The following is a 16559-nucleotide window of genomic DNA, read 5'->3' as shown; positions in this document are numbered from 1 at the left end:
CCGCATTCAAAGCACTTATCAGTTTGCTTTTTGTTAAATTCTAGCTTCCCTTTGTTTCTCAGGTTGTTGAACTGATTTGGGAATGAATTGCTAGGTCCACCTTTTTTGAATTTTCTCTTGTTGAGTATTCGTTTGAAACTTCTTGTGATGAGTGCGATATCAGTGTCATCACCTTCCACATCTTCTTCATCTAGGGAGGCAGAATCATCTTCATCTTGTGAGGTTTTTAGAGCAATATTCTTTCGCACTTTTGCATCCTCTTCCTCTTGCACCTTAGTCTTAAGTTTCAGCTCATAAGAGATAAGAGAATAAATAAGAGATTCAAAAGGCATAGTATTCAAATCTTTAGCCTCCTCAATAGCAATCACTTTATTTTCCCAATCATTGGACAAGGCATTCAGGATTTTTCTGTTTTTCTCACCTAGAGAGTATTCTTTTTCCAGCACCTCCAAATCCTTAATGAGGTCATTGAATCTACAATACATCTCATCAATGTTTTCATGAGGTTGCATCTTGAAAGATTCATACTTTGTAACTAGAATGGACTTCTTTTGTTCTCTAACATTCTCACTACCTTCATGAATTTCTCTCATTTTATCCCAAATTTCCTTGGCTGACTTGCAACCTTTGACTCTAATAGATTCATTTGAGTCTAAAGCACAAAATAACACATTCATAGCTTTTGCATTTAAGGTGAGATGAGTTCTATCTATAGCAGTCAATTCACTTCTTGTTTTTGGTCTAGATTTCTGAGTATTTTCATCTATCAGAGAGGCATCATATGGACCTTCACTAATGATAAACCACAGTTCAATATCAATAGATTGCAAAAAGATAATCATTCTTTCTTTCTAACTCACATAATTTGACCCATTAAACATAGGTGGTCTAATGACAGAATGTCCTTCAAAAAATATAGCATTGTTGGTTGTCATCTTTACTCCAAAGCCGATTGAGCTTAATCTCTAGGAGACCAAGCTCTGATGCCAATTGTCAGGCCCGAAAACAACCCTTTTCTAGGCAACCACACAATGGAGCAGTTGATAAGAAAGCACAAGTGCTTATGAGTAGAAGAGATAAACAATTTAAAAATCATAAATGTAACAATAAGTAAAAGGAAAGAATTGCAAACCAATTAACTACCCAACTCCTCTTGAGCTTCAAACAAGCTACTTCAAATTGATGAATTACAATCACTCCTGTGTACAAAGGAAGGTTCACCTCCTCCTTGCCCCGAACTCCCTCGGTCAAGCCAGGACGTTTTACTATCCCTCAGGACAACCCTCACAGAGCTACACTCATGAAGTATTCACTCACAAATGAAAAGCTTACAATGAACCTCACACCACTAAGACTACAAATCTTCTTTGAAGAGTATTTTCTCACTAAAATCTCTCTAGATCTTTTGTATCTTCAGTGTGCCAAAGTTGTTTGAAGTGTCTGACCAACCACTATTTATATAGGACCAAGAAAGTGCCTCATTAATGCTTCCAACGGATAGAAAGTAGCTGAACAGTCAACTAGCCGTTGGTAGTGTCGGACGTCCGATAGCCCTGTTTTATGCGTCCGACAGCAGGCAGTGAGTTTGAGAAATTTTCTTCAATTCTTTTGGACATCCGATAGGCTGGTTTTCTGCGTCCGAAGATATGATGTAAAATTGAAAATTTTTCTTCAATTCCTTAGGACGTCCGATAGGCTGGTTTTCTGAGTCCGAAGATAGTTAATGGTTGTCGGACGTCCGATGCAGTCTTTTTTAGCGTCCGACAGCTTCAGCATATTTTGTCTTCTTTCAATTGCACTTGTTCATGGAATCAAATAACTTCAGAACTGAAAATATATCTTGAAAAAATATCAGTATCATCCATTTGTTTTGTAAACATCAAAAGATAGGGATCAAAATCAACAGTTGGACAGACGGCCCGCCAACCCTTTTGTTCGCCTTAGGGGAAAGTGGGGTCACCACATACCATGCATCAAATTTTAATAAAATATAAATACACCATTTTCTACAAGCATACAGATCGTTTATCGAGTACAAGGATATTAGGTGTCAATCCCACAGGAAAAATTGTCAATTACCGATGGTTTTCGAATTTCTTTATTATTTAGATTATTATAAATGCAAGAGATTAAATCTATACTACGAACATGAAATAAAAGTAATAAAAATAACAATAAAAAACTCCTAGGGCTATGGAATCGCTTACTACTCTTAAAATGAAATTATTGGTTAGTTAAATGTTATTATCTTAATTAGTTACAGTATAATTTACTAGTGTATGTGAAACCTACTCTCATAATGAATCAACTATACTTATAACCAAGTCATACCTACTTTGTGGTTATAAAATTAACTATAAGTTCATTTTTTCGATGAAATTACATGAAATAAATCATTAAAACTACAAAGATGCACCTCTACTCTCATAAGTATACTCCCTAAGTTTAGCACACTTGAACTAGTGTTAAATCACTATTTTCATTGCAAAATTATCACCTTAAAATTATTACAATTAATGACAAGTTAATCATGATTAGAGGAGTCAAAGTGCTAAATAACTTATTCAAAATAATAGTATCGACTAACCAAATAATAAACACAAAACAATTATAAAAAGTTCAACCAAAACCCAAAGCAAAAACTTTAAAAAGATATAATAAATATAAAATCAAACTTATATATTAACTAAACAATAGAATCAAGTACAAAAGATGAAGAGTTTGGAAAGAAATGCGACCCTTGTCGTATAAGTTCATCTCCTTTTTCATCTTTGTCTAGCTAACAAACAAGAAGGATAAACTAACTAACTGAACTATTCTACAATATTTAGGCTTAGAAAAATATGAGAACTACATCTTGAAGTGAAGAATTGTCTCCCCCCTTCAAGCTTGCTACAACTTCATCTATTTATAAGCAAACCTTGCTACAAAAGAGAAATCATTTTTACCATGTGAATACAAGCAAAAGTAATGCTTCAAAAGTCAAGAAATAAGGCTACATGAATCTTCCAACTTTGGAATGCTCCAATAGTATTAATGAAGTTTCTTGATAAGTTAATCTAGTCTCCTTTTTATCCCATCAATCATAGTTGGTCCAACTAGCACCAATTCATCAAGAAGAATCAAGTTTCACAAGTTGTACAACTTGCAAAAGTTGGAACCGACGAAACCAGACTTTGGACAAGCACTGGTTTCGAGAACTAGTTTTGTCTCAGCAAAAGTTTTCGATCACCCTCTTCAACTATTTTGTCACCAAATCGAGGCTTTTTGACTATTTCTTGTTAATGACCGATTTCTTGTCCCTTCTTCTTGGCTTAATCATCACATACTTGAAGTTTTCCTTGCTTGAATCGGTGACAAAACTTCAATATTTCACCTACAAAAAATAAATCATTCAAACAAAACTTTTAGCATAAGTTCACATGTGCTTAAGCATTTAACAATGAAATATTTTTGTCCTTAATGCAATTGTTTTAAGCAAAACATGATTTAAAATGTCATGAAATTGCCGCAAAATATAATGCGTAAAATGTCATTATCAGTTTTAATATAATTATAGTGACTAATTTAATAAGCAACACCATGATTAGCAGCTAAATGTACAACGATGTAGGAAACTAATAATTGTAAATTTTTTTATTGTCAAAATGCAAAAATAACTAAAATTTATTTAATTGATATCAAGGAATCTATTCAAATTTTAGGGATGGTAACCTAGGATTTGATGTGACACCTTTTCTGAGAAAATTTTTTTTTTTTTTTTTGTCAGCAACGATACATTTGTATAACCTACTCTATCCTAATCTAGGGAGAGGGGGAGCCTAAGGAGGCTGTTGTAGGGGCTAGTGGATATATAGGGGGAGGGGGAGCCTAAATTTTTTTCGTTGCTGGTGAGGGTTCAACCCTTACCAACAGTCCAAGGAGGGACTTAAGTCCCTCCCTGGTGGTCACTGAGCCATTGGCCCAATGGTTTTTTCCGAGGAAAATTACACTTCCATTTTTTTATGTTATCACAAGCATTATACAATATCACTGATTACCAAGGGAAAAAGTTATTCGTTAATTTTTACCATTTTGTTATATAATTAAATGCATGACAAATATGCTAATGTACTTGAAAATGTTCAGTATTCTTTCTATTAATATTTTATATTAGCGCAACAAATATAGTATTAAAATTTGTTCTTCTCAAAAAGAACAAAAAAAAAAGCGACCTTTTTCTAAATGAATAATACAGAATTAAATAAATGATTCAAAACAAGTGTATGTTAATACTTCTAAAAATTTTTATTTATTTATTTTTTTGGCAAACCCCGGACGGGGGATATGCCAGCCCCAAATCCTTAATTAAGGTGTATAGGATAACGTATTTGATTGTATTGCAATATTACCACCAAAACCCATTCGAATTGAGTTGCACTTGCACCTGGAGCAGCAATGTCTATCTCCAATCTCGATCTGTAGTTCAAGAACCCATAAGCACACTACGCATAAATCCAATGCAGCATAAGTTTTCGAACCTGAACACTACAAAATATTTTGCAAGAGTTGGTCGAAAAAATTTCAAATCGCACTTAATTGAGCTGGACAGGAAGAATTGTTTACATTGAAATGAATGTCAAATGTTAGATTGCATTTTGTGCGTGATTAAATGTTAACGGACTTAAACTGGATACCAGATTAGGCATTAAGCGATATAAAGGAAAGGAAAGGAAAGGAGAAAGCACCAAGGATCTGGCGCAACAAAGTTGACCAGTTCGTTCAAGATAAACCACAACTAAAAGCCAGCTCTTGGATCTCCTGATCCTGCTGCCACAACACCCATACCCCCATTTGTGGTTCCATCTTCTCTCTCCTGGTCGGTTGACTTCGTTATTGCAACTTTATCACCATCAAGATCACGTGCAAGCTCATCAATTTTGCGAAATTGATATGGCCATCTTGCATTATATAAAAATTGGCGAAGATCAAATCTATTGTCCTCTGGTGAATAACTCTGCCCAAAACAAATGCAAGGTTGAACTTATGACATTTATACATGAAGAATACCAAGAATGAAAATGTGGAATCCTCTGAGATTTATTCCAACAGTTCAATTACCTCAGCATGATAAGATGGTGTCAGTACAGTCATTTTGTGTCTGTTAATGGAATAGTACTTGAAGAAATGCTTCACCTTCTCAGCCACCTCTACGGGAGTTAGCTTTGCACCCCATTTATAACAGAGATTCTGAAGCAACATCAATTGGAAAAAATGATCAAAATTTAAGCTTTCTGGCAAGAGATTGATACTAAAAACAAGATTTGCATCGAAGCAGCATGCCATTTTTTGGGGGGGGGGGGGGTGTTAGTTGGTTGCTTCAATTACAGATTTTAAGAAAAAGAACAAGTAACAAACAGATATACTGCCAATAATCTTTGCTTAACCAATATTTGAACTGCCACATCCTTGTCCTGCACCATCAAACTGGTTATGGCAATGAAACTGGAAATAGAGGTTACCATGTCAGATATACTTGAGTAGAAACTCATGTCACATTTCCAGTAACCCAAATTGTTGATTTGATCTTTGACATTCTTAACAATCTTCACGGTACTAAGTGTCTTTATTCAGTTTTATGAATTTTCTTATGTCAATTAATGCTCAATACAGGCCTGTATGAAACCTGATCCAAAATCCGTTGATAGGAGCCTGCCCAGGGGACCCACAAAAATACAGAGAGTATCTTTCAATGTTTTTGATAATAACGGCTATACTACTTGCCACTGAAGAGGCTAAAGTCATACCATTAAAAGAACTAGAGAAATTGCAGAACCTTCTGAATTTCATGCCAATATAGTTCATCCAGCTAACAAATTAATATTTTAAGCTAGCTCTATACCACTGGACAAAAAACCGTCAAAACACATTGCAGCATAATGATGTTTTCTGTTCCACAAATACCAAGAATGCCGTACACTAGGATTACATCTGATCTGATTGAATTTCTCTTATTGGTAGGTTTTCTGACTGATTTTCATTTATTGACCTACAAAAAAATTTTGTCTGCCCCAGGCAATAAAATAACTTTCTCAATGAGTAGGAAAGGGAAAGAGGAAATGGGTGAGGGCATCCAGGACGCTGCGCGTATTCAAGACTGTCAGAGACAAGTGAAAATCTTTAAGTCGTACCTTAAACATGGATACAGGACCACATCGGAAGATCTTACGCAACCTTCCATATACCGACAGTTCCTCATATGTCATTCCCATATCCACTTCATCCAACTGATTCACAAAAAAGAAGCCATCATATTTTAACTCGAGGGTACTCACTTTTCAGAAGGCTAAATTTACAGAATTTGGTAAAAGAAAACAAAAAGAAAAAGGATCATAATATGGAAGCTGAGCAGTTTAAAAGTAAAGGCCTGAGATATTTAGGCATCGCGTTAAAGTCAGAATCACAATTACACAGGAAAACCATTGCAAACATTAAAAGTACAAGAAGTATGTGGAAAAAATATAACCTGACTGTAATTGGCCCGTATTGGCTCCAATTCAGCAGTAGGGGGAGCAGCCTCAATTTCTGCAAGTGACGAAAAACCAAGATGAATGGCAGCCCATTTCAGAAATGTTCGAAGGTCTGCCTTGCTGATACTCCCAATTGGATTTATATCTGCTGAGCTACAATCGTACTGCAGAAAAAAGTTTGTATCTATTAGAGATGATGCAGCTGTGCAGGCCAGTGAACCAAAAGGAAGTATTGTGTTCTAGACTTTTAGTACCTAATCAAAATCTACACTTAGATTAAAACATATAAAAACTCTGAATATAGCCAGATTTAGCAAAAACTTGTAATTCTAGACAACTATTTAACATAGCTATAGAAAAAATCCAAGAATAATACATATGAAACTGAAATTATTGATTTATATCAGCAAAATCCTCGTCACATTCCAAGCAACTAAACCAACTAAGAAACTTAATAATAAACATCCTATACCAAAGCTAGAAAATCAATTAACAATAGTCCAAAAAGAACTACATTACAGCACGAGCAACATACTGTCCAGCTCTAAGGCTTTGTTCGGGAGTTTAGGATAGAAAAGAAAAGAAGGGAAAGCTTAAGTTATGAGAGAAGAGAAGAGATTGTTATGTTGTTTGGGAGTTTTGAAAATTAGTGGAATGATTTTGGACATAGAAGTCATTAAATATTTGTTCAAAACCTTTTTAAGGACAAAATAGATATTTTAAAAAAATTATCAAGCTTTCTCCAAACTTTCTTCCCATTTCCTTCCGTTTTGGGAGGAAGCATTTTGATAACTATTCATCCTTCCATTTCCTTTCTTTTCTTTTCTACTTAAAACTAACAAATGAAGCAAAAGTTAACTTTCTCTTCTTTCCCTTTCTTTTCTGTCCAAATCCTCCACTCCCAAACAAACCCTAAGTAAACCTGAAGAGTAACTTCTTGGTCAGAAGAAAAAGCAAAATATAATCATCATCAAGACTAATAGCCGGCGGAAACGCTAAGTGAGGCCAGTTATTTAAATACTAGTGGCCATTGGCAACGTACTTTGTTTCTGTTAACATACTGGAGGAGTTCAGCAGACGAGCTAAAACTTGAAAAATACATCTAGTTAATCATCCAAAGAAAACCCCCAAAATGCTCTCAATGTTGACTGAAATGTTTCAGGCATCTGTTTCTGATTTGATGTCAAGCAATGTAAAAATGCTAAAATACTACTACTTCAAGTGAATATAGATATAAGTAGAGTTTGACTATCACAGTAGTAGCTTTTTGAGCTAGCTATATGCCCACAAATGTTAAAAGAATACAACCATTGAACAGTACCTTCGTCAGATAACCACGCAGTCCTTCATCAACATTGGAGCTTCCCAAAACCAGATAGAAACCCGATTTGCTATGAACCCAAGGCAAAAGTGATGCCAACATGAATGCTAGGACCATTCTAATTCGAGCTTGAATGTTTTGCAGACCTAAGTTTTCAATGTTAGACCCTCCATCTACCTGCATGTAAAGGACCATATTAATGCATTCTATCACAAAGCACTTCATTGAATAATCTAAGGATATAACTCTACTTTACGAAAAATATAAAGAAATGTAGCTAATCCTTTACAACTAACAAGCTGGTTGAATATTTTTGTGACATCTAATGATAATAGACTAATGGGGCACAACATAAAGATGGAAACTTTGGTTTCATAGTCCATCAACCTTGTACCGTGGTCGCTTTCCAGTTAGAGTTTGAAACAAAGAAAGTAGTGCAGAGACCACCCCATCTATAGAAACATCAAGATGCCATGATCCAATTTCATCTGCCAGCACTTTGGCCCGTGCTTTTGTGGCTTCAGAACTGCAGAAGATGAAGCTAATTAAGAAACACACTAAAAATTGAATCTTAAGAAATAAAAGTGAAGGAGAAATTAAAGATGAATGCGCATCACGGGAGCATGGCAAGATAAACACAGCGGGCACCACTTTGGTACTTTTAGGAGTCTGGGTGAAACCAATTGCATCTAGGTTGCAGTAGATTTGCTGGGAAACTAAAAACAGTTTACCCTATTGATTGAACTTAGTGCTACATAATTCAATTCCACTTTGAAACATGGAAGACGTCTCTCTAAAGTTTTCTCGAAATTGTCATTACAAAGCCACACTTGTCAACAATTAAGGCAATAAATAGATTTGGCAGGTAAATTCCTCCATAATCCAAAAAATATATATAGTAACCGAGCACCATATGGTGAAATAAGGACAATTCTGATTGTCAGTTGATATGATGGTTTGTTGAGCACCTGATGGGAACTGATGAAACCTGACATAAGATTTTCATAAAACGTGACATAAGATTTTTATAAAATCCTTTGTTCTATTCAAATGCACATTCATGGATTGCTACAGTACACATGTATTCATGTATCATGTGGCTTCATATTCTTCACTTCTTTTCCCATTAGATCCACCACAATGGAAATGGAATAAAACTAGGTTTTTAATGTGTATGCTAGAGTAAAATAAAATAATAAGGTTTTACTTATTTATGTACCTATTCTCAGATCCCATGAAAACTGTATAGAATATACGTTTAGCAAATTCCTTGCTGTCAGTCGGAAACTGTCCATCAGTGTAATGTCCAATCCGTATCGCATCAGCTTTGACTTGTTCATCATTGTTTTCGATTTCTGATCAAATAAGTGCATTCAATCACCATGTGAAAGAGACATCTTAGAGCAATTCTGTGTTGTTCTACAGAATTTGTTAATCTTTTAGGTTAATGAAAAAGAAAATGCAAATCTTTTAGGATAATAAACAAGAGGACAACTCTTTCAATCCACTTCTACATCTACATTTAATAGAACTGTCAGCCAAACAACTCTATGCCAACAATCCAAAATGACTACACACGTAAATATCAAAAGATTTATATTACTATATCTTCTATGGCCCAGGATTAATTTTAATAAAACATCCAAATGACTGACAGATTGGATTCTAGAATGAACTAACCAATGAATTGAATACCAAAGACAATGCTTATCATATAGAAAATTTGCAGTCATAAGCACGTTTGAACCAATCTTGATTCTGACCTATACAAATTGTTACAACTGAGCATATGATCCTTCATATTATGTTATTTCCTACAACTTATTATTGTTATTATTGCATCCAGCTGCAAAAGAGCGTGTGTTCACTCTCCAGTTTGCAACAATCGATTATGATGCAATGGAAAACTTGAAAAAGCTTAAGACTCCTGGAAAACCAAGAAACTATAAGGTATCCAAAAGCTGACCTTGCACTACCAGCTGGCACATGCAACCAACTATAGCAGCAACTGAAGAGCTATCAGCCCCACCAGAAAGTGGAAGCAAAAATCCAGAAGCACCACTTCTCCTCAAATAATCCCACAACCAGCAACTAGGCCCAAAAGCAATTTCCTCTTCAGGAGAGTGATATCTAATCTTTGAGAAATTAACATAGAAATGATATCAAAAGTGACATAAAGCAATGTGAAACAAATGGACTAAATTTCTCAATAACTAAACCAAAGTGTCAGATGCCCATGATGGCAATTAACTTAAAAGCTAAAGTTCAGTCATCACCATTTACATGCTTATGGTTTTAGAATCACTGCTGACTAAAGCTCACCTTAAGTGGACTTGACAATGACATTTGGAGGTTAAAAGATTGGCAAAGTTTGAAAGGTACTGGTACTGAGGAAATTTTCTTTTTGCAGCTAGCTTGCTCTTGAAAACTGCTTATAGATCCTCTAAGACTAGCAACCTACCAAAAAGAAGTTGCAAAGAAAATTTCAGTGCATTAGCGCAAACTATACCTAAGTAAAATATTATACAATAGGAAAGTATTAACAGTACAAAAACTGCGAAGGGTACAATGACTATCCACACAAGAAGATGAATAACCAACAAAGCAATCCACGATGATGAGATTTAAAATGATACCAATTCACGGAACAAGAATTATAATCACGTTGACAACTCTTGATATGCCTGTTGCTAGCAGTATCCAAAAGTAATTTGTCAACATGGTACCGAACTGCTGATTAATACAGCATATTCTTTAGTTTTTTCAGTACATTCATTTCCATTAAACAAGACATGATTATAGTTTGAATGTCTCATATTTTTCACAGCATATTTCAATTGAACATTGTCATGATGACCAGTATAAGGAACAAACAAAATAATCACAGAACAAGAGGCATAAAACGAATTCATAAATGACGGTTAACTTCATAATTTAATAATGTACCCAAACATGTATAACTGCTAGATCTTCTTCCACAACAAACAAGCAATGCAATAATTCAAAAAGAAGATCAACATAAAAACAAATAAGCATCTACAATCAGATAGTATAATTAGCATACCGCATCTAAATCTATTTGAGCAACTACCAATTCCACATCCTTGAGTGAAAATTGTGATCCTTGGGCAACCACATCTCCATTAACAACAACACAAGAACAACCATCTGCAAAAGAAAGAAGAGATAATTATCCAAAAGATCCTGAAAGTCATTTCCATAATGTGCACTGGCTCCCTTTAGAGGGCATGCACTCAAACAAACACTTTAATGCTAGTAACTGTAATATTATCACATACAGACAAGCAAATCTTAAGAGCAGATATTACCACTAAAAGAATATGTGAAACAGTTAAGAACAAACTAATGCCTACCATAACAGAGGCGGCCACCATCACATCCTTGGAGATTACTGTACATGTAAACTCCTCCACGAGTATGTGTAGCACCTATGAATGCACGAAGCCGAAGATCAAGTTTTCGTAATTGATGATGACTTCCACTGGCATTCATAAATACTTCAACTCCATTCAATGTCAACTCAGCATGAGGAGGCATGGGACTAAAAAGTTCCTCACAAACTTCAGCTGCAACAGCTCTAAGGATCAAATAATTTACAGCATTACAAACTCTGTGAACAACTTGTAGGATTCAACAGGTCTGCAAGCTTGTATAACAGATAACTATTCTGAGCTAAACATTTTCTCAAAGTATGAATAGCCTTGGTCATGTATTAGAGACAAAATTCAAAATATGTCACACTGATTACAAATGCCACACGGTCCAACAAGCAGTGCCATAGAATCAAGTTTATAAATAGTATGATAAAGGTTACCCGATAACTAACAATGGCATATGAAATTACGAAGTTAAAGATAATGTTCTTAATGGAAGTTGAACACCAAATGCCCCAAAAAGCCGGTGTTCGTGTATTTTTGCTTGGCTAGTCCTTTTACATAATCCTCCTAGGTGCTCTGATCAAGACAAAGTAGTATCTGGAAAACCAAAAAGAATGTGCAGCAACAAAAGTTCTCCATATTAGCGTATGTTTAGTTAGAGCTAGGTTTATATGCATAGTTGTCTTCTAATTCATCCACCTAGACTTGTAAAATGCCAGTAAATAAAGGCAAATATCACATCCATGTTATGCATGAGAAAAAATTCTAGCAATATGCTTAACATACGTGTCCAGAAACTGAACATAACCATAGCCAAATGGTACTGTTGTCTGCATCAATGCATCAGAGACTTCAGCAGGCAGTAAAAAGTCCTCGAGATAATCTTTTTGCTTCCATGCCGTAAACCATCTGAGTTCCCTATAGTTGCCGTCATTTGCTAGCCACATTTTGGGACGTATCATTACTATTTTTCTGTTCAAACATAGAATTTGACAGTTGTAACGCTCCGAGCCCTTAATAACAGGCATGCCAAAGCTGCATAATATGCCATCTGTCCAATCACCAAGCAAGAGCTCTGCTAAGCACTCCCACCTGCAAATCAAATTTAAAATTTCAAAACCAAATTTTTGTCCCAACAAAAAGATGCAAAATAACAAGAGTTACAAAGCATGAGTCTTTGCCTGTGAGATTCCCAAAAATAACAAGAGATTCCCAAAAAAAATAAAATCTGGGAGGTCCTTACGCATGAGTGACAGTATCCAATTCCAAGAAATGGTCCTCACAGCCATAGCCAGTGATTTCGAGCTCAGGGCCAAGCCTGATTACAGCTCCAACTTCTTTAGCCTTAGAAATAGATTCCTTAATATTCTTCATATTGCAATCAAAATCCATAGCCCATTGATTCAGATTACAAGTCGCCACATTTATCAACCTCATCTTTTATTATATGCCTCGCTTTCTCTCAATTCACAAGTCTCCTCTTTTTTATCTTATCAACTCAGATTCTCATCTACCCACCAAGAAATACTGCACAGTACTTGTTTCATTGACAACAGAGAATAATTCAATCCACGACTTGTCTGCAGTAAGAACAAAATGGAAAAGTTCAAATAGATGATAAGTCGATAGGTAACAGTGCTGATAAAGAACAATATCAGCTATGTATTTATGGACATTACGATGATTGCAAAGAACATTAAAATCTCTAATACTAAAACTTTTTCAAGATCCTATTGTTACTTTGTTTGAATCTGAAGAAATGGTAAAAATCAAAACAACCTTGTTCTAAATTGCTGAAATTTGCAATATGCCACGTAACCACCAACAAAATTGAATGATACAGTTCCATACAAATATAATTCAGTAAAAAGGTATCTCATCTGATTAACTGCAATCAATATACACATGTTCACTATAACAATTGAATGATAACGGCAAAGCAACCAAAAAACTTACGATATCACTATTAAAAGTCAAAGATAGTTCATGTGAGGAACAGCTAATTAGCAAATTAAATAGATGCTAATTGATTCTCAACAATTCCTTGTGGAATAAAACCATTTTATAAACTTATCCTTTCATGCAATACTTATTGCTTGTTACTGGATTTGTCAAATTGAGTGTTATCTGTCCAACATTTGCAACTTTTTCCTCCAAATACAAACTTTTCTCTTCAATCATTCAAATATATAGAAATTTTGTGGAGAAGAAAATACAAAAAGGAGGGGGCAAAATCTGAACAAATCAAAAGACATGCCTCATGGGTTGCTGTTATGACTTCATCAGCCTTAGCTATTCCGCTGTTTTCTGTTTTCAGAAGTTGTGTAGTAGATGAAGAATTGACAGCAGCCACAGGCTACTTGACATGGATGAGGAATAAACAGTCAGTGGGAAGAAAACAAGTACCAAAGCTTGCAATGCACAACAACGGAAGAGAAAGCGAAAATGAAACAACATCCAATGGCTATAATACGCTGTCTTCAACTAAGCATTCTGAAATTATTTAAAACCCATGAAATTGCCAGAAACCAAACTAACAGCAAAGATTCTTGTAGTAGTTGAGTAGATGGGTAGGGGAAAAAAAGCATTAAGCCAAAGAGAGACCAAGGTAACAGAAAAATGTTCCTGAGCATTTTGCTCAAAGTGACACTTGCATTAGTTAAAAAACTTCCCAGTTCTGCTTTTACTATCAAGTCTGAATTTCTGGTACTTAGCTCTTATACTCCTCTAGTGGTATATGTCAGGTGAAATTTGTTCCTGAGATTTAACTTATCTCCTACAATGTACAGTGAGCATGCAGTTGCTAATAACTACTCTGACATGGTTATTGACTTATTGATTGCATCGGGTTCAGTTTTCAGAATTGAGTCTGGTATATGTAAGAAATTTTTAAAAGGTTCCTGTAACCTTTGAGGAAACTAAAAATGTATGTATCAGAAAGAATATACACTTCATTTGTCAATTTAAGTGGATGACATTGGACAACACAGTGATTTTTTTTTTTTTGGTTGCCTGCCACGGTATTCAGGCATTTGCTCTGACTAATCCGTTGGTCGATCCAGGCTGCACACCTGGCTGTGGTGAGTGAGTCTCCGAACAAAGGTGGCTGCGTGCGCCAGGTTTTGAACCGAGACCTGCTTAAGCGGAACCAAAGCTGCTTACCACTTGCCCCAACCCCGGTTGACAACACAGTGATTGGATTGCTTATAGTTTTACTCAACAACTGATTTGTTTTTGTGCATATCTGCCATGCCAACTACAGTAGCATCCATCAACCAGGAAGGCATCAAATTTTCAACCAAAAAAGGAAAGAAAAAAGCAATGAAACCGGCAGTACTTCTTTACCCCAGGGATTCTGCAAACCCTCGCTAAAATTCTCACAAAATATGAAACCAAAATTTGAAACTCACAAAAAAAAAAACGAGAAGTCAAACAATCAGAACACTAACCCCCAGTAACGAAATAGCGAAGAGAGACCCGTCAACTTCTTAATTCTCACCAAGATCGCAAAAAAGGGCGTCTGCAAAATCCTCTTGAGCCTCTCCCGAAACCGCGGCGTATTATCTTTTCTAGTGAACTTAATTGGAAGGTAGAGGATATGGAGGAGGATTGGCGGTGAAGAAGACGCAGGAGGTATTTGATTTAGCAGCAGATACTGTGGATTTCTGTTGCCAGACGAGTGTGAAGCGAAAAAAAAAAAAAAAAAACTGGAAATACATGGTAAAACGTTTTCATAAAATCGATTTATATTTAATTTCAAAAGTTTCATAAAACACTTTGAAAAATTGATATCGAGATTACCAAATTGTCTGATTTTATATGCTCGTAATTAGATACCCTAGTGGTTATTATGTAATATACTAATCTACTAATGAATTGTGTTATGAGCTATTATATACTAATACTTACCACTTATATTTTTATAAGGGAAAATCATTCAAAACGCCTCTCATATTTTGTAAAATGACTTTTTTCATCCTTTACTTTTAAAAGTGTATTTTTACGTTCATTACAAATTCACGTTGATCAAATTTGACCCCTATATATATTTGCGACTAGTTTTTGGTCAGAATCTATCATATATTTTGCGTGTGATCATTTTTTAAGGACAAAATTGTCAAATCAAATTTACATAATCCAATCTATAGTATCTCACATTTAACAAAATAAATTATTTTGTCCCTCACATTTTCACAAAATGAATTTTTTCATCTCTCATATTTTACAAAATAAATTTTGTCATCCCTTATTGATCATGTGCACAAATAACTTTTTTTTTAAACTCATGTATATATATCTATTTGATTTCACCTGAACAATATGAATAACATGTAATATATTTCTATTTGATTTCACCTGAACGTACTGTTCAAGTGAAATTAATTAGATATATACAGGAATTTGAAAAATTGTTAGTTTTTTACTCATGTTCATTTCTTTTTACTCAAAAGTTGAAAACAAAGAAGATATTTAATTCTAAACATTATCAAGTATTTATATCGAATTAAATTTGGACAAAAAATAAAGGAAGGGTATGACAAAAAGAAGTAATTGATTTACACTTTCAAATTTTAAAACAATCACAAGACAAGAAATTCAACTGTTGGTTTTTAAAAGTGGCAAGTATAAACTTCAAATTGAAACTGCAATTTGTTAGTATGACTATAGAATTGGAATTAGGACCGATTAATTAGATGGTCTTATCACACAATTCAATAAATGAATTATTATCAAAAGAAAAAAGGCTACAAAGATTGAATAGATTCACATGGTGAAATCAAATATATATATATATATATATATATATATATATATATATATATATATATATATGAGTTTAAAACAAAATTGTTAGATTTAAACCCATGCATATATATATATATATATATATATATATATATATATATATATATATATATATATTGAATAGCATGTGTACAACTACAATTAGTCTGTTTAGATGAAACCAAATAGAGATATACTACATGCTATTCGTATTGTTTAAGTGAAGTCAAATAAATATATACATGGATTGAAAAAAACTATTCTTACACATGGTCAATGAAGGATGAAAAAATTCATTTTGTGAAATGTGAGGGATAAAACAAGTCATTTTGTGATATGTGAGGGATGAAATAATTCATTTTGTAAAATGTAAGGACTATAAATCGGATTATATAAATTTTGATTTTACATTTTTGCCCCTAAAATATGATCACTGCAAAGCAAGTGATGAATTCCGGTAAAAAACTAATCGGAAACTTAGGTAGGAACCAAATTGGATCAATGTGAATTTGTAAGGGACGTAAAATTATATTTTTAAAAGTGAGA

General features: G+C 34.4%; 1 protein-coding gene across 8 annotated transcripts; it reads right to left on the bottom strand.

Moving 5' to 3' along the window:
• Nucleotides 1-4548: 4548 nt before the first annotated feature.
• Nucleotides 4549-14937, bottom strand: LOC113690763 (glutamine-dependent NAD(+) synthetase). 8 transcript variants are annotated; one of them, XM_072050623.1, is made up of 16 exons: nucleotides 14678-14937; nucleotides 14300-14472; nucleotides 13486-13584; nucleotides 12472-12808; nucleotides 12015-12320; nucleotides 11205-11461; nucleotides 10895-10998; nucleotides 10153-10287; nucleotides 9797-9965; nucleotides 9050-9185; nucleotides 8218-8356; nucleotides 7831-8007; nucleotides 6506-6673; nucleotides 6171-6266; nucleotides 5101-5229; nucleotides 4549-4996 (listed from the first exon to the last, which is right to left on the bottom strand). In XM_072050623.1, the coding sequence occupies exons 4-16, from the start codon at nucleotides 12663-12665 to the stop codon at nucleotides 4778-4780; spliced, it is 2229 nt and encodes a 742-aa protein (XP_071906724.1). In that variant the 5' UTR covers nucleotides 12666-12808; nucleotides 13486-13584; nucleotides 14300-14472; nucleotides 14678-14937; the 3' UTR covers nucleotides 4549-4777. The 8 variants fall into 8 exon arrangements, with proteins under 8 accessions (XP_071906724.1, XP_071906723.1, XP_071906721.1 ...); XM_072050622.1 differs by lacking the exon at nucleotides 14300-14472 and having other exon boundaries at nucleotides 13486-13587; XM_072050620.1 differs by lacking the exon at nucleotides 14300-14472.
• Between the last annotated feature and the right edge of the window lie 1622 nt (nucleotides 14938-16559).

The sequence above is a fragment of the Coffea arabica genome, chromosome 5c, assembly GCF_036785885.1.
Source record: "Coffea arabica cultivar ET-39 chromosome 5c, Coffea Arabica ET-39 HiFi, whole genome shotgun sequence".
NCBI lineage: Eukaryota > Viridiplantae > Streptophyta > Magnoliopsida > Gentianales > Rubiaceae > Coffea > Coffea arabica.
Note: the sequence above shows the minus strand (reverse complement) of the source record. Positions and strands in the feature narration are given on the sequence as shown.